The sequence below is a fragment of the Haliotis rufescens genome, unplaced genomic scaffold (genome assembly GCF_023055435.1).
Source record: "Haliotis rufescens isolate VD_foot unplaced genomic scaffold, xgHalRufe1.0.p SCAF_2, whole genome shotgun sequence".
Taxonomy (NCBI): Eukaryota; Metazoa; Mollusca; class Gastropoda; order Lepetellida; family Haliotidae; genus Haliotis; species Haliotis rufescens.
Window position 1 is genome coordinate 34,665,547 of NW_025963890.1, and position 23,564 is coordinate 34,689,110.

The 23,564-nt window shown below is 39.8% G+C and overlaps 1 protein-coding gene across 1 annotated transcript in view; it reads right to left on the minus strand.

Moving 5' to 3' along the window:
• LOC124111916 overlaps positions 1-21,971 on the minus strand; it is a 44,711-nt gene extending 22,740 nt beyond the window's left edge. Inside the window, exons 1-7 of the mRNA XM_048399844.1 lie at positions 21,692-21,971; positions 8,581-8,926; positions 7,936-8,119; positions 5,882-7,586; positions 925-2,921; positions 418-502; positions 77-214 (exon numbers count right to left, since the gene is read on the minus strand). Of these exons, the coding sequence (XP_048255801.1) occupies positions 77-214; positions 418-502; positions 925-2,921; positions 5,882-7,586; positions 7,936-8,119; positions 8,581-8,926; positions 21,692-21,696 (4,460 nt within the window). The 5' untranslated portion in view covers positions 21,697-21,971. The remainder of the gene's footprint in view (positions 1-76; positions 215-417; positions 503-924; positions 2,922-5,881; positions 7,587-7,935; positions 8,120-8,580; positions 8,927-21,691) is intronic.
• Positions 21,972-23,564: the final 1,593 nt, after the last annotated feature.

Sequence of the window (23,564 nt, forward strand, 5' to 3'; positions counted from 1 at the left end):
AACTTGAAATCACATTCATTATTTAGGCTTTGAATAGAATGCTTTATAGCTTATGCATTCTAATAACGATACCTACCTATCACTGAGGATGTCAGTAGAAATGTTTGTTCCATTTTCAAGGATGAATTGAACCAACTGCCAATGTGTGTCTTCTACAGCTACTCTCAACAAGTTTCCAAACACTGGATGATGATAGCTAACATCAATCTGCAAACTAGTTGATAAACATATACTGATAAAAAGGCTTGACACGATCCCATGAACATTAAGATTGGAATATAAACATAGATAAACTGTAATACACAATAATGCTATATGATTTCAATAACAATAGAATGACTTCTTTCAATGACACTGAATGGAAACAACAATAAATTTAGGGCAATGAATAAAGAGAAACCTCGTTACATTACTTACACTGAACTCAGTGTCCTCAGGTCCCTTGTTTGCCTTTCGTCTTCAGGGACTCTCAAGGATTTGGTGTACTTCCACTGCATAAAAGCTGATTTGAAGAATATAAAATAAAATATATACTGAATCAGTAATATAATTTCATGAATGTAACATATTCTTACAAATGTGAATTTTACAGATTCATTGACCACATATTTCTTTGACACCTATGTGTGCATAAATTCGCTATTGGTCATGAGGGGCTCAGGTGGTTCGTATGAACTGTAGATCCCCTTGTTCGACCCTCAGATGCTATGAACCTCTGTTCATCATGTTTGAATCATGTTGGAATCCCATATTATATTTACCATAATTGTGTTGAGTATTTATAGGTCATCATCATGTGTGTCACATTGGGCTTTACTCAGATAAAACACTATGATATGACCGAAATACTGACAAAGTGGTGTTACACCCAATTCACTCACTGGTAGGAGTTAAACAGGGAATGCAGAAATGATAACTACTCACGCAAAAATCTTGTGCCAACACACACAGCAAGCAGAGTCTGCTGTGAAACATTTGCACCATTCTTCAACAGAAACTCTACTGTTTTCTCATTGCCCATGGCTACAGCATAGTCAAGACATGTAGCTCCAAGTGCATCCTCAAAGTTGATAGACAGAGGATCAACACAATCAATAACTGCTTTCATTAGCTCCACATCATCTAGAAGGCTCACTGTGTGCAAAAGAGATGCTCCACTGTTTATGACTTTATCAAGTGTTGACAGTCCCATGGTGGATAAAGAAAATAACAGTTTTCTGTCTTGTGTCATATTCCTGAGAAGTTTAATTGTGTGCCAGCCCTTTGTGTGCATGACATACATTTGAGTAAACTCATCTCTTGGCATGACAGTCATCCATTCATTAAGATTCTGAAAGTTCCTAGCTTTGTCTAGAACTTGAGGAAGGAGCTTTGGAAAGAGGATCAAAAGTTTTGCAATTGTGAAGCTAGACCTTCTTGATAAATCCAGACCCTCAATGTGATGGGATGCAATCTGAGTAATGATATTTTCACTAAACATTCTCTCTTTGTGGTCTGATTCTTTCAACAGAGGAGACAATTTCTTCACAAGATGTTCAAAGTCAAGTGTATTTACAACATTGAGTCCTTGTTGAAAGAAAAGCTTCAATGTTGACAACGGAGCGTACCCAAACAGCTTGTTCCACGTCTGAAAGAGCACAGGATAAGACTTTGTGTCTTCTTTTTCCATATTGTAAACGTGTCTGTGACATGAATGGTGTTTGGTCAGGAGGCACTTCCACAAAGTATTCCCCCCAACTCTGAGAACTTCATCAGCTGCTGCCCAGCATCTTTTGTTGATAACTGTCATAAACATATCACATGAAATGTGAATTGTGCTTTTCTTTGAAACACGCACTTCATCCAGATAAAGACCTTTTTTCAGTAGTTCCATAACCACATATTCAATTTCTGGTTTCTTGCCTAACCTGTTTGCAAGCCATGTATGTGGTAGTGATGAGATGTCGTTGTTTCTTTCAGAGAATTTGAACAGGAAGCATTTAAGAAGGGAGTAGTTGGATGATATATCAATGTCTGGGCGAATTTCAGAAACCATGTTTCTTGTCAGAAGTTTCTTGCTTTGGAGAGATTCTGGAATTGCCTGTACTACAGAATGGATGTGTTTCAAGCTTATTTCTCTTGCACTACACAAGGCCTGTAGTATACCCATTCCCAGAGAACATACACGCCACAGTTCATCAACATTGTCTATTGTTCCAATGATGGATTCACCTTCCTCTTTCCTTTCTCTGAGTAAGTAATCAAACATTTTAACATCACCATTCAGAGCTGCTAGATGAACAGCAAAACATATTGAACTTGATGCTCCATTTCTCACCAGCACTTCCACCAATGATGTATTTTGATTTATAACACCTAGTTCTAGAGGACTGTAATATAGCACACGTTTTTCATAAGCTGTCAAAGCTATCATGCTGTATAGATCATTCTTCTTTGGTATAAGATTTGGATGTGCTCCTAAATCTATGAGATAGTTAACAACATTGATCTGTCGTTCTTCCTGAACAGAGTCTGATGGTTTCTGCAAGCAGGCTAGATGCAAGAGTGCTGTAAGAACTTCTTGAGATGCCTCCAAAAAGATCATCAGGACTTTCAAACTATCTATGTGCCAATTACAAGCTGCAAATAAAGCAGCATGTTTTGCACAGTTCTGTAGGAGTTCAGGGCGAATATTTGCAATAAGTACTAAGATATCGTTCCTGTTCATTAGAATTAGTATTTGAGGTAAGGACTGGACTTCTTCTGTGCTGGATTTAAATGTTTTGAATGGCCCATGAATTGCTTCTATCTCCTCACAATATTCCTTCTTACTATATACTGGTGGCACTTTCGTCTTTTTTGGCGAATCTATCTTGCCTGCGTGACTTTGTGAGTCCAGTGATTCCTCCAAGGCCTTGTCAGATTTGCATTTGTGTAACCATCTGGAACAATAATATGGTGGTAAAAAATATTGTATTTTCATGGTGGTTTGCATTGGAATTACTATTCATGATTTCTTCGAGTCATCCCATTAACTTATGTTCATCAGGGATAAGGAACGAACATTTCATATAGTGGTCACAAACAATGATACCCACAAGGATACTTCCTGTTGAATTTTCACATACGCAACGTATTCGCGAAACATTGCACGTAAAGGCATGCCAGTATATTTTCGTCACCAATGTATCGCCGTGAAATGTAAGGGAATAAAGTACATGTGTCACAATACATGGTGAGACATTCAGACAAGACAGAAGCAGTTAATGATAGAATCAGATCATCAACAAGCGAAGCTTATGGTCAATACACACCAGCAAGTAGGCAAACAACCTGTGCAGTCGTTTGAAAGCAGCAGGAGAAAAATCTTGTCCAGTGATTGCCATCCCTATGGCTGGAAATCAGAGAAAGTGCCTTCAGTGGTATCATAGCATCAGACCATCACTGCACCAAATCTGAGCACCACTGATATGATAAATTGTGTGAGCCTTTAGCACACACCTCGTTCATCTTAATGATTGAATGAGTATGGTTTTACGCTGATTTTAGAATTATTCCAGCAATTTCCCCACGGGGAACAACAAGAATGGGCTTCAGACATTGGCATTGAACCCATGTCCCCGGCGTGATGAGTATATGCTTTAATCACTTGCCTAACCCCATCTTAAAATTGACTTACGGGGTTCGTTATTATGAGGTTTTGAGACAGTTGTTCATTTGCAGGAATGCATTCAAACCCAAACCACAGTTGTCCAGGTTCATGGAGGTTACAGCCCTTTTAACATGTCACATCCAACACCGATGTCAAAAAAGGCATGCCCACTGAGTTTTTCATTCAATGCAACTGACACCTTAGTTTTCTAGAAGTATATTTAGGAATTGACTGTAGTTGTATAATGACTGTGAAATGGGCAACCATAAACAATGCTCAATACACTCAGTTGGAACTAAGTCATTGCTCAGTCGTTTACATCTAGTTTGACTCATCCACTGGTTGTCCCAGCAATGGGCATACAATGCAAGTTAAATCTGCAACTTGCAGTAGGGTAGTACTGAACATTCTTCCTTGTAACAGACGGGGCCAAGCCTCGCTGCCACACTGTAAGAAGACTGTGATACATCAGTTGGGGTATAATTAGAATCCCACATGGCTTATCCCATGTGTCGTTAGTGTGAGGGGCGGTGCCTTATACATACAGTATTAACATACAGCATTACAATGCAGAAAGCAAACGTTTAACTAAGGTGTATGTCAAGAGGGACAGTATTCTCTTCAACATAAACTGAAATTTTAAAGTTATGTTTCCATTAATGTTGAGGAAAATTCTGTCCTTGACATACACAAATTTCATCATAAAAGGAACCAGTCGAAGAATGTTTGTATAAATCAATTCATTGTTATTCTTATTCATTGAAAACACAATTTTTAATGAAACTCCAGTATTTATTTGCTATAACTATTGCACATGAATTTGAGGGTAGTGGGGGGAAAGTGTAATCTAGACACAATTAAATGCTTTCTCATTTACCATTCATGCCAGAGAAATAAGCCAACACATTTCTTGCCTGTTGATTGGTAATCCATTTGCTACTGACAAGCAGATGATTAAAAAACTGATATTGGTTAGGAGAATCCTTGATTATGTCGTGAACTGTATACATTATCCCAGGAAATGACAGTGACCATAATCATTGTAACAGTAAGACATGGGATGCTTAGACATATGAATCAAAAAGTCAATGTCCACATCATTCTTGAGATTTACAACCTACCCGTGTGGCTTCATTCTGTGGAGTATTTTGACAAGGAAAAGATGGACACAAAAAAAACGTGTTAATCTTCGTCTAACTTAAGAGGAAGCAATAAAGGAATTCCCCGAGCAATTTAACTGGTATCTTGATATTCTGCGCGAAAAATATGAAAGGGACAACAATACACAAAAATACACAAGATGAAATGAGGATATTCAAGATGACAGTGTTTCAGAACTTGAGGTTGTTGATGCAGATGTTGGTAGTAGTATTGACAGCACTGATAACACTGATAAGATTGAACCACATCTTAATGTTGGCCAATGTCCTCATTGCTACTCTAAAGCATCGGTTACCGAAAATAGGTGGTTGGGCAAAGGACAGTCCCCGACTAATGGCCCTTTGAGGAAATCAATGTACTAGAAGTTTTGAAAAATGCTGAATGACAGATACTTTGCAAGTAAATCATTATGAGATAAAGAAAGCTCACATTCTCTGCCAGGCAGACACAAGCGATGAAGTAGTGTGGGAGGGGGAACTGGAGACAGGCAAATAATGCCCACCTGTGTTTTTCATAATGTTCGTGGTTTATACCCAAACCCATCTGGTATGGGACACAAATGGCAGTAATAATTAGCTCATTCCAGATCGATTGCATACTCTTGTCTTTTCCCATTACTTCTTAGCTTGGAATATATGCTTGAAATGCAAAACTATTAAGTAGAGAGAAAGAGAAGAGAGAGAAACTGGACAGGGCTATCAGGACAGATTCGCACTATTTTCATCAGGGGGAAAGCCCCAATCTGTACCCTGACACATGAACTCTGACCCTGTCATTCAAATGCTCAACAATTGTTAACATTCAAAGAGAACATTTGAAATATTTATCAACGCTACAAAACTGTGTTGCTTTCAACAAAACATTCCATGCTTTTTCATACTGTCACCCATATGTGACAAACAGAATCCAGATTAGTTTGTTAAACGAGCTAGAAGCTTTCCCATGTCTCAAGTGGAGAGGTGACTGGTTTGAAATTGCCACTCCGTATTTGTGAGGTCTCGTAAAATCTCGCGCTATTTATAGTTTACTTTTGCCGGCTTAAAACAAATAACAGCTGGAAGAAAAAGGATATATGTTACTGAAACCTACCTGATGCGATCTCCAAGAACAGTCCAAATCTTCCCACACTTCTTGCATCTCATTCTTGAAGTTTTGACTTCCCGTCTGCTTAGTTTTCTACCCTTTTCTTTCAAATCAAGCGTTTGATCTCTCCACATCTCACATATTGACACAAATGAGGACAATTCCTTCACTTCAAGTGTAGCATCCTCAATGATTGGTATATCCTTCATCTGGGTTAGCATTGTCTCTGCTGTCTCAACGTCCATTAAATACAGGTAGTGAAGGATGGATCTTCTTTTCAAATCCAGAGCATGTGGATCTAGCTGTCTGAGGTAGGTGTTAACAAGAGTCTTCAGCAGTACAACTTTCTTACTGTGTGCTGCAACGAGCAATGGGGTCCTACCAGAAACATCCTTCACATTTGGCACAGTTCGTTCATTTTCAAGAAGTACCTTCACAGAGTTGACTTGTCCTGACATGCATGCATAATGAAGAGCAGTTGAACCTCTCCAATCAACATCGTTTGGATTAGCACTGCTAGCTAAAAGGAAATGTATACATTCAGTATGTCCCATCTGTGCTGCCTCATGTAGAGGGGTTCTTCCCATTATGTCTGGATGCTTCAAATTAGTACCCTGTTCTGCTAGCCATTTTAAAGCTCCAATGTCTCCAACACGAGTAGCCTGAGATACAAACCTGACAAGTACCTTTGCCTCTATTTTCAAACATGGCATAAGCGCTACTGAACGTTCAGGGTGAACAGAGAAGTTTTGTTCAATTTCACATATGATCATTTGCTTGGTCCTGGCATCAAGAAAGAAGAGGTCCCTGGCTTGAACAATTGTCTGAAGAACAGATGTTCGTTTCCACTGGACTGCTAGTCGGATTCCTTTTACAAAATCGTCATCAGACATTTCATCATAATATAACAGAGAAAGTACAGATGCATTACCATGCTGGCAGGCATAGTGAAATGGGAGATGTCCATCTTTGTCTTTTTCTTTTGGATCATGTCCCTGTGTTGTGTTCTCGTTCACGACGTCTTGGTCGTACTGGTTTCTGACATCAGACTCTATGGTGTTATCCCCATCTCCCTTGCGAAGCAACAACTCAACCAGGTCCTTCTCTCCAACTTCAGCAGCCAGATGTAAGGGTGGAAGGTAAAACACTGAGTCGAAAACCTTCACAAGCTTGCAGAGATCACGTGCAAATTCCAGTTTCCTGTACTGAAGGGAATAACAAGTCAGATGAAGGATCAACTTGTCATCCAAGAGACTTAGATCTGTCCTCCTAATGACTTCATCTAGTGACTTATTTCCGAGAGTGAAAAGTATCCAGTAACAGCTGAGTCCTTGAATATCCTGACACTGTAAATCAGGTCCAAGTTGGAGAAGGTAGCAAACCACATCAAATTTGGCATAAAGACGCCCATCTTCATTACTTTGTCTCTTCTCAAACCCCGATTCTTCAAACTTTCCAAACGTCAATGCACAATGAAGGGGTGTTCTCTTGTTGATGTCTTTCATGTACAGTATTTCCCTTCCGAAACGACCAATCAGAAGCTCACACGCGGCCACGTGACCATTCTGTGCTGCATAGTGTAGAGGAGTCGCAGCTCTACTGTCTCTGAAATGTTGTAGTTCAGTTTCTGGTGGGATCGTCTCCAGAAGCTCTGCAAGCTCTCTTTCCTTGCCCAGCGCAGCATACTCGTTCAGTGCATAGACTGACACATCTACAACAAAACAAAACACTGACGTCAAAGAACAGTTTATGAAATGTATTTTTTATATTATATGAATACTTTAATAATAGGTAACTAGGTGCTACGTGACTTTTTAAAATATTTGTTCAAGGTTCATGGGTTTTAACTTCTTTCAACTCCTCATCCAACAAAATGTCTTGTGATAAACAAATTCATAATCGGTGAAACAGTCTGCATAAGGTCAACAAATCCCCACATACCTCCCTCAGGCTGTCATTGCTAACGATTCAGTCAAAACATGATAATTTTCACATCCCAAAATGTAATCAATGGTTCACATACTGTCGGTCATATTGACTTACGGCACAACTATGCTTACCATCACTTTCTGCCCTGGCTGATGTGATGCTCCAAGGTACATAATCGAAGCCGAAGATGGTGGGAGCGCTGAGAGCGTCCTGGAGGGTGTCAGGGATCCAGTGACTTAGTCCGCTGTCCTCGTACAGGAACACCATCCCACAGCACATGGATGTATAGCGACGTCCGTCCTTCTCGAACGTCAACTGTAATGTATCACAAGCTATGCAGTCAGCAATATTACAACTAAATCTCAAGTAAATAATCGATTATTGATCGGAATAACCAGTGGTTGATAATATGAGCAAAGGTTCGTACCTTCAAAGTGCAGTGATACACAATCATACAAAACACTACAACCACTCAATCCTCTCCTAATACTGTAGGTTCCTGGCACGTATTCCGTCACAAAATCTCAATGATGGGATAGTATCTGTAATATTGACAGTTTTGGAAAACTAATTGTTGCTGCAATTCAATTATGAATATGAGACATTTATGTCATATTGTCGAAATGTGAAAAATATACCGATAAGGCACATTTACCATATTTTATCATATTATTACACGATATTCAGAAGAAAGATATGTGAATCTAACCATCACTCAAAATGTTAAACATGTAACAGAGAGATGGTTCATTGCTACATTTCTTGATAAGTGTCACCTTTTTATACTGTACGTTCTGATATCGAAAGGCAGGGTTTTGAACTTTAGAAGGTGGCCTTGGTAGGATGTCAAACAAACGTAGAATTCTCTCCCTGGATCGCACCACCTCTTTGTTCTTCCGCAGGAAAATAAATCCCTTTTCGTAGCATGGTGCAAAGGTCCTGTATATGAGCTTGCGGATCTCGAGCAAACTGGACTTGGAACTGAGATAAAGGGAACAGCTTCGCAGGCATGGATGTTCTCTACTGACCGCCTGGAATTTGACCAGGATGTCAGGGGCCTTCTCCCTCGGTACACTTGGGGCAGAGGAAAACACATATTGGTCCCCGCTTCTCTCTGTAGCCCTGGAAACAGAAGGGAATATGTAACTGCACATTTCTACCATTTTAAAGATCACCCGACCGTTGTTGTCCCCTTGCTGAAGTTGCGTCTTTATTGACACACTTCGTAACTGTTACTGTGTTCGTTTCATAGCATCTGAATCAATTATTCTAGTATAAAGAAAGGCTGCACACATTGTACCCATCTGAGGAATCGAACTGGGATTTTCGACACAATGAGCAAACCTCGAGGTTACCCTGCCACATTTGCTTCTTTGAAATAACTGTTGGAACTAATGCATGTTTGTGTTTAAGACATGTAACATGGCAACAGTTACGTTAAGTCTCATTGATATTCAATAAGGGACTCAGACGTCCCTACTGCCACAGCTCTATATAAGCAGCTACAGTTGCTCACAAAACCTAATCCGCTTATCTATAGTGCCCTACAACCAATATGGTCAATAGAGTATTATAGGTGTTTAAATGGCAACATGTAGGTACCTCCTTGAATGCTATAATGGGCTTAGTTATAAATATATATTCAATAACTATTTACTCACGGCCACAAGGTTACATTCAAACCAAGGAATATTTTCACATAGTGAGCATTTCACACTGATTTTTCAGCACGTCAGCTGAAACTGATATCACTTCATGGTATTGGCAGATTATTGTTTACCACAAGATGTTTATTATCAATCCTTTAATTGATACAGCTGATTTGGGGGAATTTGTTTAATAAGGCCACGAAAACTTACTTGATTTGTATATACAGTGAATCATTTGAGGAGAGGAAAGACGACTAGACGTGAATGAATATGTTTATATCCCTATGTAGATTCAGCCAATATATTAAAACCGATACCATATATTATTGAATCGTACTTATGTTATACAATATAGTATTACATTACAACAAATACTATCAAAGCATATGTTATAATTCTATCACATTATACGACTATTGGAAGTAATATTATAACATACTATTTTGGTATAATATATTATGCCACTATCAAAGGTGAGGTGAAATGGGGTTTAACGTCGCGTCAAAGATTATTGCACTATAATTCTATCACATTATACGACTATTGGAAGTAATATTATAACATACTATTTTGGTATAATATATTATGCCACTATCAAAGGTGAGGTGAAATGGGGTTTAACGTCGCGTCAAAGATTATTGCACTTACATAGCGACGTGCATGCACGTGTGTGTGTCGCAGTTTAAAACGATTACACCCCCCCCCCCCCCCCCCCCCCCCCCTCAGACACAGTGTACTGACTCCGAGCCGACCAGTCCTTGTTTTACCCTCTTAATGCCGAGCGCCAGACAGGGTTACAACAAGTAGAATCTTTTAACGTCTTTTGGTATGACGCGGCCGGGGATCGAACAATGGCTTTCCCTCTTCGGGCGAACGTTGTACCACTAGACCACGGAGGCTGTCTCCACTTTTAAAGACGATACCACACACTATACGTCTGTAACATTATATACTGTTTATACATTTGGTATATAACTATTAATACTCTTTTTGCACTTTTAAAGCATATAGTTTTGACTATCAGAAATGTTATTATACACTATTAATGCATCTCTATTATGCGAGATATCATTTTCCTCTTGAAACTGATATGGCACATTATATCGGTGTGTTTTTGACACTATTAGAACTGATTTTATACAGTATTAAAGCATCTGCTGTGGGACTTTCAAAACTACTCATGAAATACAAAAAACGCTTTTATATATTATTATCAGGTTATCGATTCCGATTCTAGTTCTTATGACCTTTGAACAATTCTTCAATGAGCATGTTTCATCGCAAATATTTGCTTTGTAACTCATCATGTAAAATCCATATAACCACTGACAAGCGATTAAAACTGCCCCCTTCTTTCCTACGCACATGAGAAACACAGACGTGACATGCAGAGCGGAAAGTGACACCGGCGGAAACGAGAAACAAAGTGTCGGTTATCGACCTTATCTGTGTCAGTAGAGCCGCCATTCCGGAATAGTCACAAATCTATAAACACGCTGTTCATTACTTAAATGTCAGATAGTTCACGCATCCACAAGAATTATGTAACCGACTTTGGATATATTCATAAATACGGAAGGAAACAATCACTAGGACATTTGTGAAGTTTACAAACTCGTTTTTAACAGAGCGACGTCGTAAATATAAGACACGAATGTGTGCTTTGGTGTTTAGCCTGAATCCATATAGAAGCTATGCAGCTGCTATCGTCAGCAAATAGCAACCACTGAAATATATTTATTAGGGAATCCGATTTTCAACAATCGCCTGAAGCCACTGAAAACGTCTTTGTGACAGACGACGCCCCCCACACATTGTGTTGTAATCTCCAAGGTCTTGTGTACAAGCGTCAACGCCCTAGCAGTACAGCAGATAGATTTAAAACATATTCAGAGGACCATGACGTACACTCAACAAATATTAACAAAGAGGTTACATGTTTGTTTAGAGTCAGTGAAATGTGTCTGTGATGAGACAGCGTTTTATCCATCCCGAGATGAGACTGGTGAGATGAGAGCTGAAAATAGCACTGACTCATCAACATACGTTCTTGTTTACATGTCCCTGCTCATGTTGACGTGTGTGTGACGTCACAGGGCGGATCGCCATGGATCGGAAAATAGAATAAGACTTGAACATGTTATTTATATGTTCTTTGAATGTGTTGTCAAAGCCAAGAGGCATTTGAATAAAAAAGTTTTAGAATACATAAAACATACTTCATAGGGATAACATGAAATTCAGTATACTCCTGGTGGGTGTACCGTATACCTATTGATACAAGCACTCAGTCATGCATTATCTGTGAAAAAATGGGGTGAGGGAGGGAGGGAGGGACGGAGGGACGGAGTGACAGAGCGAGCGAGCGAGCGAGCGCTCGCGAGTGGGTGTGTTTTTTCCCCCGATTGACTACACAGCTCAGGTATTCAAAAGAGATATTTAATCTATACATTGTTTAAGATATACAAATAAACACTCACATTAATCTTACATGTTTTTCGATAGCACTTGAAATCGTTTTCCGTGAAAAATTTAATGTCGTGAACAAACACCTAACAATCGACATGAAAAAAAAGCTGTGCTTATTATATGGCCTGTGATTCAACCTTTTACAATGTGATTCCTCCTCTTTGAAGGTGCACATCGCTGAGATTTGTTTGCTTTGTTCTACAGGGACGAAATGACTTCAGCCCAAGGCTAGCATCAACACATGTCACTCACCGATACATTACCATGCATTTCCCCGGCTAGGACAACATTTACTCCTCATTTCGCCAGCTAGAACAACATTTACTCCGCATTTCCCAAGCTTGGACAACATTTACTCCGCATTTCCCCGGCTAGGACAACATTTACTCCACATTTCCCCAGCTAGAACAACATTTACTCCGCATTTCCCAAGCTAGGACAACATTTACTCCACATTTCCCTGCTAGGACAACTGGTACTCCACATTTCCCCAGCTAGAACAACATTAACTCCGCATTTCCCTAGCTAGGGCAACATTTATTCCACATTTCCCAAGCTAGGACAACATTTACTCCGCATTTCCCCAGCTAGGATCACATTTACTCCTCATTTCCCCAGCTAGGACAACATTTACTCCGCATTTCCCCAGCTAGAACAACATTTACTCCGCATTTCCCCGGCTAGGACAACATTTACTCCGCATTTCCCCGGCTAGGACAACATTTACTCCGCATTTCCCCAGCTAGGACAACATTTACTCCACATTTCCCCAGCTAGGACAACATTTACTCCGCATTTCCCAAGCTAGGACAACATTTACTCCGCATTTCCCCAGCTAGGACAACATTTACTCCGCATTTCCCCAGCTAGGACAACATTTACTCCGCATTTCTCCAGCTAGGACAACATTAACTCCGCATTTTCCCAGCTAGAACAACATTTACTCCGCATTTCCCCAGCTAGGACAACATTTACTCCGCATTTCCCCGGCTAGGACAACATTAACTCCACATTTTCCCAGCTAGAACAACATTTACTCCGCATTTCCCCAGCTAGGATCACATTTACTCCGCATTTCCCCGGCTAGAACAACATTTACTCCGCATTTCCCCAGCTAGGACAACATTTACTCCACATTTCCCCAGCTAGGACACCATTTACTCCACATTTCCCCAGCTAGAACAACATTTACTCCGTAAATATGCACGTTTGTTTGCCGTGAAAGTGGTGTGAGATTCCATCAAACAGACACGCGCGTGCTATAATCGGATTATTCAGACACCGTTACCACGATTGGAATAACTGACATTCTACATAGCCGGCATACATATAGAATACTAAACGAGCGCCCGTGTAATACCAATTTTATGAAACTCGTGAATAGTTGTGGTCTCTGACGAGCTTTCGCTCGTCAGAGACCACAACTATTCACGAGTTTCATAAAATTGGTTTTACACGGGAGCGAGTTTAGTATTTCATTTATTACTTGCAATTTATAACGTTTTTTTAATTATACTGTTGAGTATGCATAGGCTAGCACCTACATGATCCACAACATAGTCCAATTGAGTTTAACAGAATAATACTTCAAGCACGTCAAAAGTTGAAACGTATGAATTTCATACCATACAACGGGTCTACCTTTAGAATTCACAAAATTATCGAAAGGCTAAGACTTTCGCATCTCACATACTTTAACTTAGACCAACGACTGTCGTTGCGCTACAATACGATCGCCTTGTGGAACGGGCCTTGCACCTCAAAGTTTTCAATAACGTCACAATACCCGATGACGTAATTTGTGGAATTTTGATGCAAGATCCATCGGCGAAACAATGCCATGTGACGTCAGCCTAGCAACAAGGTTGCTTGGGTCATCGAGTGTGCATAAGCTCCTCTCAGTGATCTATCAACTCCACACGCAATGTCGTTGAATAAGCCAAGGGATGTTGAGAGCTTTCAATATTTGTTCGTGAAACGTGTTCCGAGAGTACATAAGCACGCGTTTTGGTATTACACAATGTGTAATAAAGCTGTATGTTTATTAAACGGGTAATCTCTTCACGGGCAAGTAATAAAGTACCGTACATCATGCTGTATGGGTTTCTCGACGTTAGGGAACAGACACCAATCATTCTGATGTTGAGTTCATTAAGAACTGGCTTTTCCTTGGTGCGAGATCTTTAAGTATGAACCTTCAATTGTGAGGGCCGAACTGTATGAACGTCGGAGCTTGCGATAAACTGAAGGCCGATTCGTATCCTATATTATTCGTATTTATATTACTATTTTATACCTTGAAGGATGTATACACAATTTCTTGTAGTACGTGTGACTTTATGTTTATACTGACAGCCATTCAACAACCCGGTTGTGTCGTGGAATACAATTATAGTTCCTCAAATGGACATGAGCGTATGTATGCTCAAATTGCTCTACAATAAAATCTTTTGTAGTTCGGTTACAACACATAGATTAAAATAATATCATCATTCACATTTGGATGAGAAAAGTCTGTTTAGAGCTACCTCAGTAAGTCGGTCACAGAGGCAGTGCGTCAAAATACATTTACATCAAGTGCAGGCCGTCACAACAGCCGACACGATCAACGTGACGGGAGATATTTCAGAAGTTGTTGCGGTTACATGTGTTTGTCATCATTGATCAATTGGCCGATCATTGAAAGGTGATTGTAAAGATGTGTTAAATAAATACTAAGGTAAATTCATAGATTGCTGTTGACTGTCACTGTCAGTGTAAACACGGATCGAGTCGACTGTTGTGTGAGCGTGTATTTCTTCGTTTTGCTCACTAGGATAAGTCGTAGCGAGGATATCGTGCACGGACATACATCAAACACTCTGATTTTTCCCAATGTATGCTAAAACGCTGAGTTCAAGATTAAAGTGTCCAAATAATCAAAAACAGAAACGGAAAACAGAAGTTGTCCGTCAGTGTTTACGTCATTTCAAGAAAAATATCTTGTAAAAAAACTGTTGACGTCAAAATGTGTCGTTCATTCGCTTATGAACGTCACAGTCGCGGTTATGAGGTCTCTCGTCTGACTTTTCCCAATGTATGCTAAAACGCTGAATTCAGGATTAAAGTGTCTAAATGATCAAAAACAGAAACGGAAAACCGAAAAAGTGGGTCAATGTTTACGTCATTTCAAGAAAACAATCTCGTAAAAAAAGTATTAACGTCAACACGTGTCGTCCATTCGCTTATGAACGTCATTTTTAAACTGCTGTCATGTGGTCGGCCTCTCGCCTCACTTTTCCCAATGAATGCTAAAACGCTGAGGTCAAGATTAAATTGTCTAAATGATCAGAAAGAGTAGCGGAAAACCGAAATAGTGGGTCACATTTTAAAAAATTGTTTTGATAATTTTAAATCGTAAAACAGTCACATAGACACTTGAGCCCGGGTTAAAGTGCATATTCCGTGTGTGGTACCAATACTACTACAGAGAGAGGGCGATCGTTGATGTGTCTTTGTCGGTTGGGATAACATTCCCAAATCTTCCATAAAAATACCTCCCCGTTGGTTATGTAACTACCCCTTGGGGATATCGAGTAGACGTGGTCCCCAGTCACCTCATTCGTGACCAACTCGTGTTATTCCGGGACAGACGGAAAGGGGCGAGGGGTGACGAATGCAGTAACCTGTGCTTGTCGTGCGAGTCGTACAATGGATCGGGTGATCAGAGTCTATGGACTGGTTAGATGTCAGTATGTTCCGATAGTGTGGAACGTTGAGCAAGGTGTCCGTCACTGGTGTGTCTGGTCCGGGCTAGATTATTTACTGGTCGCCATGGTACAGCTGGAATGTTACCGAGTGGCGTTAAACAACATTCACACACTCATCTACTGTCGCAAAATTTCTTCAGTATATATGTATTTAATATCAGCGAGCTTCTTGAAGAGTACGTGCCTGGGAGATCTCTCAGATCAAACTGCCAGTCCCTACTCTCTGTGCCTAGTGTTAGAACGGCGACTTTTGGAGGTCGGAGTTTCGCCAAAGTTGCCCCTGAGCTATGTAATAGGCTGCCATTGGATATTAGGAACATTGACAGTCCTACTTTGTTCCGATCAAGACTCAAAAACTATCTTTTCACCAAATCTTTCTTAGAGTATTGAGGCTTTGTGTTTTCCTAGCTGTGTAATGTCTCTTTTTTGGTGTAGACTCAAATGAAGCGCTTTTGAGCAGTTCTTCGAACTGGATACCAGCGCTTTATAAATCTGTAGTTATTATTATTTTAAAGTCTTGTCGCCATGTTGTCTTCAGTGTAATCTATCCCTCCTTTTTATTCCTACTTTTGTTTCTGCTCACACACAGCAACAAAAACTACCAAGTGAGCATCTAACAATAGGTTATTCGAACCCATCCAAGTCATCATAACGTTGCCAACGGCAATCAATGTCGCCATTCATAGCTCTCGTGTTGTCAGTCACAAAACGAGAGGCTGAATGAAAGAAATTGAACTTAAAATATACAGCAACGATTGAAATTTACATTTGGAAAATAATTGTTATTTGTTTTGCAAATTCAGGGTGCGGTAATCAATAGACACGGAAGGAATGTATAGTTGACAGTTTTCAATTCAGTCGGAAGACCTTGGGCTTTTCCGCAAGCCACAAGCCATGTTGCATAAATAATTACCGTTGACCAGTAACTACCGGGTTAAGATACAATCAATCATAAGCAGGCTGACCTTGACCCAGATATGTATGTTAATGTTACTCCTAACAACGTTATTATGTAAATCCAATATGACGTCAATATAGAATACTAAACGAGCTCCCGTGTAATACCAATTTTATGAAACGAGTGAATAGTTGTGGTATCTGACGAGCGAAAGCGAGTCAGATACCACAACTATTCATGAGTTTCATAAAATTGGTTTTACACGAGAGCGAGTTTAGTATTTTATTTATTACTTGTCATTTATAATGTTTTTAGAATTATACTGTTGAGTGTAAATAGGCTGACATCTACGCGATCCATGGCATAATGCAATTGAGTTTAACAGAATAATACTTCAAACACGTCAAAAGTTGAAACGTATGAATTTAATATCATACAATGGTCCAGCTTTAGAATTCAGGCGTTCGTCCCACAAAATTATCGTAGTGCTAAGGCTATCACAACTCACATAATTTAACTTAGACTAACGACTGTCGTTGCGCTAGAGTACGATCGCCTTGTGGAACGGGGCCTTGCACCTCAAAGTTTACAATGACGTCACAATACCCGATGACGTAATTTGTGGAATTTTGTTGCAAGATCCATCGGCGAAACAATGCCATGTGACGTCAGCCTAGCAACAAGGTTGCTTGGGTCATCGAGTGTGCATAAGCTCCTCCCAGTGATCTATCATCTCCACACACAATGTCGTTGAATACGCCAAGGGATGTTGAGAGCTTTCAATATTTGTTCGTGAAACGTGTTCCGAGAGTACATAAGCACGCGTTTTGGTATTACACAATGTGTGATAAAGCTGTATGTTTATTAAACGGGTGATCTCTTCACGGGCAAGTAATAATAATGATTTGAACAGCTCTGTTGTTTTATTTTCTAAAAACAACACTGTTTAAAGTTTAGATGGAATTCGTTCGTTAGGGCTTCAAATTTCTATTAACATTTTCAAACATGATAAATAATGTGTCTGTAGAAACATTATCGGTCGGGAAATTGAAAGCTTTAAGATTTAAGAAAAACTTTATATGGGGTATACGGTAATCACTCAATGGCACAATGCCAGATAAGATCGACATTCCGAGCATTTAACGTGTCCTAATTACACTGATAGATCAATCCATTTATATATTATTACTTTCTAATATATACACTTGTGAGTTGGACTATATGGTATTTCTTCGATATGGTAATTACGTTATGTCTATTCCCGCGTTTCTATATACGTGCAATAATAATATATCCATTACGGTATTGTACGTGAATGACAACCATTCGAAGCATTCAACTTAAGCTGACGCTGACAGGTTACAATTATGTTTGTTAATAACCTTTGAAGTGCGTACTCCCTGAGCCCTGCATTTCACTAATGTGTTCATAACAGTCTTCCATTACCCGATCTTATACATACTGCTGTCTCATGACCCGTCAAACAAACTTGCAACAAATGGAACTTAAGCCATGGTTAGATTTAATATCAATGCCCCATAACATGCTATCATCTCCATTGAAGCTGAACCTTTATAGTCGTGCATACATGTATGAGATTTGCTGGCCGACGGGAATATGACAAGGCCTCGTTACAGCTTAGTGGCCGTGTCTTGATGTGTTGGGCTCGCGGGTTAGTGGAGTCAGGTTATTGGGGAAGTTTATTTCAATATAATGTTGTGTTGAGTAGAGTAGAGTAGAGTGATTGAGTCTTCTGTTATGCCGCCGTCAGCAATACTACAGCTGGGTCACAATCTATAAAGGGTTAATTCCAGATCTGACGAAACAATGGTTGCTAACAACAGGAACACGTTGCCACGGTACAGTGACCACGGTTAGCCTAGGAGAGGATAGTGTTTATTACAGTCTCACCCTATACACATATATAGAGTAGACACATATTTGAACAATAACATGTACAGGCCACCAATGGATTATGAGAGACTTAACCAACACACAAATCTAAATAAAATAACATAAACTTTAAAATAATACATATAGACAACCATTTTCCTACAAAATAACACCAATACACAGTTATATCTACATTCATCCACAGCATACTTCACAGTCACATTGTGGACACGGTTGTGGTCGCCGCGTGGGTACAATGCGTGAAGCCAGTTCTTGGTGCCGTCGCTCCAATACTACTACAAGCGGCGTAAAACAGCACCCACTCAAACATTCTATTGATTGAACCCAAACAGGTATAATTCGATATCTGGTGATCAATTATATCAATATCCCCATTCGTATCGAGATATGAATGTGGCTGGCACCATGTCAACGATGTTCATATGGTTCATGTGGGATGTTCCAGGACGCATTTCAAAACAGATTCAGCTTTTTTTCCGCATGTAAAGAATAAAAGGGGAAAGGGGTTTACGAGGTGCGCCATACACAGCCAGCCAGTGTATAGCAGATTGAGTATCCTGAGTCAAACACTGTATTCTATCCTACCCACACACAGCGCATTCCACAACAATTATTTCAATTAACAGGATCAGTGTACTGACTGAAACTCAAAACGTCATCCTTGTTGGAAGTCATTTACGTTTAAAGCGTTGTAACGTGATGAGCGAACACACGGTGATGACAATGGTGATGAAAACTTGATTTAACTTTCACATTGATCTTGTAGATAACAACGACCTGTGGATCATCGTGGCCTATTTATTCTGGTATAAGGAGACATTAGTTGACAAAGTTGACATAGCTGCGATTGGCCATATTTCCTGCACACAATGAGCTAAACACTGCAACCCATCTTTTTACATTTCAAATGAAGGTTATTCGGTGCTGGTCGATAACGATTTTAGCAATTAGGCTTTTGTCGTTTAACGAGGTCAGTGATTCTCTGCTAACTGTGGTTAGTGTATCATAGAAGGGAGACTACAGTTGGTATAACACGACACTAACCACACTGCTATTTTTGTATGGATTGTTAATGTAAATGTTGACATGATATTGACACAATCACTATACATATTACACTTGCCAGTTTCATATGTAGACGGAAGCAGTCAAATTGGTCGGTAAAAGCTTCGCTACTCAGATTTAATAACTCGGCGTATAAAGGACAGCGATAACGTTATTATCTGCTACATACCAAATTGCTTGATTGGCATGTGGTCAAAACATGGTGCTATATATCACGTATAAGCTGCCATTTCCGACTGACTGACAGGTCATGGTGATATTGACAGTACTGTCATGTTATCAATTCAAGATCCATCAGCTACGGATGAATTGCCAATTCCAACTTGCGGTTTATATCTTATTTGCTGGTTACATAGTGTGCATTTAATGAGCGGCAGAATTGACAAATACGCATTAATACATCAGTGGTGTTCAATCACTGAATACAATTGCAGTCAATCGCAGTACAGGTTATTATGTCGTGGCACTGCCGTTATAAATCATGTAAGACGTCATTGTAACGTCGTAACGTCTTCAGTGAGGCATCAGTAACGCTAGCTGCATGTTAGATGTAGCTGTATGTGTGGTGATGATGGTTGTGGTGGCTGTAGTGCACACAATTACGAGGGTACAACTTAGTTTTGAGGGTAACTAGTGAAATACCGGGTGTTTATGATACATGGTTAATATTATTTATGGGTGTGAGTGAGTATGGTTTTACGCCGCTTTTAGTAATATCCCACCAATATCACCAGAAATGGACTTCACACATTGTAACCATGTCGGGATTCCAACCCGGGTCTTCGCCGTGACGAGCGAACGCTTTGACCACTAAGCTACCCACCGCCTCCTATTATTTTTGGAATAAACCAATCCGATAAATTTCGTGTCACAAGACGATAAATATGCAAATGAAGTCACCTAGCAGGAACTATTTTTAAGTTCAATACATCGATGCAATGCCTTCTTTCTAATGAAACTATTGACCAACGCGGCTGTATGTCATTTCATCAAAACACTGTATTCATACACGATTTCTAAAGCAATGGGTGAAATTACATCTGAAATATCGATTGTTGTAAGAAGGAGATTATATGATAAAGATATTATCACCCTCGTGTGTTTCCGTATCGTAAAACTAATGTAAAAGGAATAAGAAAATATGTTTAATGCTCGACTATGGCTGAAATAATACACTTTTATTCCTATTAAATATTGATAATTACGACACGGAAACACACTCGGCTACTAATCCCTATTGCTCTATTGCTATGAAACAGGAAACATTACTCGGTTACAACTTGTGTCAGTGGAAGAACTACGAGGTAGATGTGAGTAACCAAAGTGGATGAAGTAGTAGTTTAGTCCCGACAAGGATGTCAACATCGGCACAGCCTCCAGGCCGGGACACCTACTTTATGATAGCGACAAATGTGTATATCTGAACCATACTGACGTCATCTCGTCAAGTTTGTAGATCAACTTGATAAGACATAAAAACAACTGGTCAAAAAACATTGCTGAATCTTTTAAATAAAATACTTAAACTTGGTTGTTATGACAACGTCCATGTTTCCGCAACATATACCTGCAATTACTATATTGTGTTGGTATACTATATGAATAATTAGTGACTAGAACTCACGACATACAGAATCGCTTCCCTATCGGATAAAGCCCCTTTCAACACGCCCCTGTATCAAGCAGTTAATTGAGAGCCTTTTGTCGACATTAATAGTATTTTGACATAAAACGGTTATATGCTGGTGTAAAGAAACAGGGTTACAGGCGTTTGTTGTCAAGCGTGACAAGCTTTTTCAGCAGGAAGACTGAGGGGTTATTCAACTTACAACTGTAAAATTTACATTTTATTTGAGCGAGTTGTTTACACCATTATAACATACAGAGTGTGGTTATACTGGGAGCTTATGATTGCAACATCCGTTTTCTCATCGACAACATCTTTGTTAACATGTTTAAAGGATTAAGACACCTGCTTCAACACAGTATTTGAGTATTTCAGTTTCATCTAAAGAATCAGATAGAGTTGACACACCAATACCCATACAGTATGTCTGTAAACAAAGTGTATGCTATGACATCCCATTGAGAAGTTGTACTTCCTCGTTGCAAACCACTACCATACACAACGACATCCACTTACCCCATGATGTTACAATCGTCTGTGTCACATGAGATAACTCCCGGAGAACGATGGTCTGTCCATCAGCGATAGCGAGTCACTTTCACATGAGCAAAGGTATACCTATGTCCGATTGCATTACAGGTGCGTGAATCACCTGCCGTGAATCACATGACGCACGGACGCCTGTCCATCCACTCTTTACATCAATACACGAGCTAACTTCCTCCAAGTTTGACACCAGGCGTCGGAGCGTAACTACAGTAAACTGTCGTCTGCTACAGCTGGCTGTCGTCTGGTCTGTGAAGCAGACGACACTTCAGTTGCTGGTGTTTAGTCGTATCCAAGGCCGGCACGCAAGATTTAACACGCTGGAAACAAGATCCGTGTTTTGTTCTCCGTATATCACACGGGATATGAGTTCCTGAGGCATGTGTTGATGCATTTTGTGTGTGTGTCTTGTCATCTGTTGTCTTTCGCCATGACAATATGTCAATAATACCTACTCTCCTGAGAAAACACACCTTGGTAACACAACAAGCATTTGTTTGTGTCGCATCTGATTTATAATCTATTGCAAAAAACACAATGTGTCTCTTTGAAACGTTTAAACATATGCATAGATTCTTAGGAATTGGCATGATTTATGTCTTTAGCGGTGTGTGTCAATATGCATACTTGTATGCCAGGACCCGTGAAGATCCGGGGTAGAATAGGTCTTCATAAACCCATGCTTGCCGTAAAAGGCGACTGTACTTGTCGTGGAAGGAGACTAACGGGATCGGGTTGTCAGGCTCGCTGACTTGGTTGATGCATGTCATCCTATCTCCATTGCGTGGATCGAGGCTAATGATATCAATCACTGGATTGCCTGGTCTAGACTCGATTATTTACAGACCGCCGTCATATAACTGGAATACTGCTGAGTGCGCCATTAAACAACAAACAAACAGAACTTGTATCCCAGGTCCCTCTTGGGACACACAGACAACTTAGATACCTCCCGATCAAAGAATACGTCTTGACGTGCGTGCATGTAAGTCTGCGTCTGTTTCTCTTCCCAAACACGTCATTTTACTATAATGACAAGATACTGTCGTCGCGATGATGTATTCTGAAAATAAACATATGCAAACATAGTATACCTAAAGTGTGTGAGTCAATGTTGTTTAGTGCCGCACACATCAATTTTCCAGCGTATTATGGCAGCAAGTTAAGAATGGAGTCTAGACTAGGAAAACCAATGACTGAAAACATGAGCAACGATACACGCCATTCGGGCCGATCAGTTTCAGTTTTCTCCCCATGGCCAGGCTCCGGTCTGTTCAGATTACTACACCGTCGACCCCGCCCCCCTCCCTTTTTTTAGGAAATTTACTATATTGTTTTAAGTAAAAATGTTATATTGCTTTCAGGAAATATACTATATCGCTTTTATGAAATATGCTATATTGGTTTTAAGAAATATACTGCATTCAATTTGCATTTATAGCGACGGTGCACATAATGCCTTTACCAAGTATACAGCTAATGTGCTTGTATAACCAGCGTAATACTAAAATACTCTCATGCAGAGGACAAAAGTTCATAAGGTCGGTTTCTAAATCGTAGACTCAATATAATCTAGTTAACAATCTTATTACGAACAATGGGTCCGCCTCCTTGTTCTCATACAGTGTACAGATTTGGTATTAAGAACTCACATATATTTTAGGCGCATAAAAGCTGGATAATTTCCTCATAACGTTGATATTACATTTCCAGTCAAAGGAGCGGTTGTTGTTACCGTCTTATCTCCAAAATCTACATTATTTAACTTGTTGTTATTTACACAATCTTTATATCCTCCTATATCCTTCCAACACGCTATTGTGTTATGTTGGTATCAAAGTAA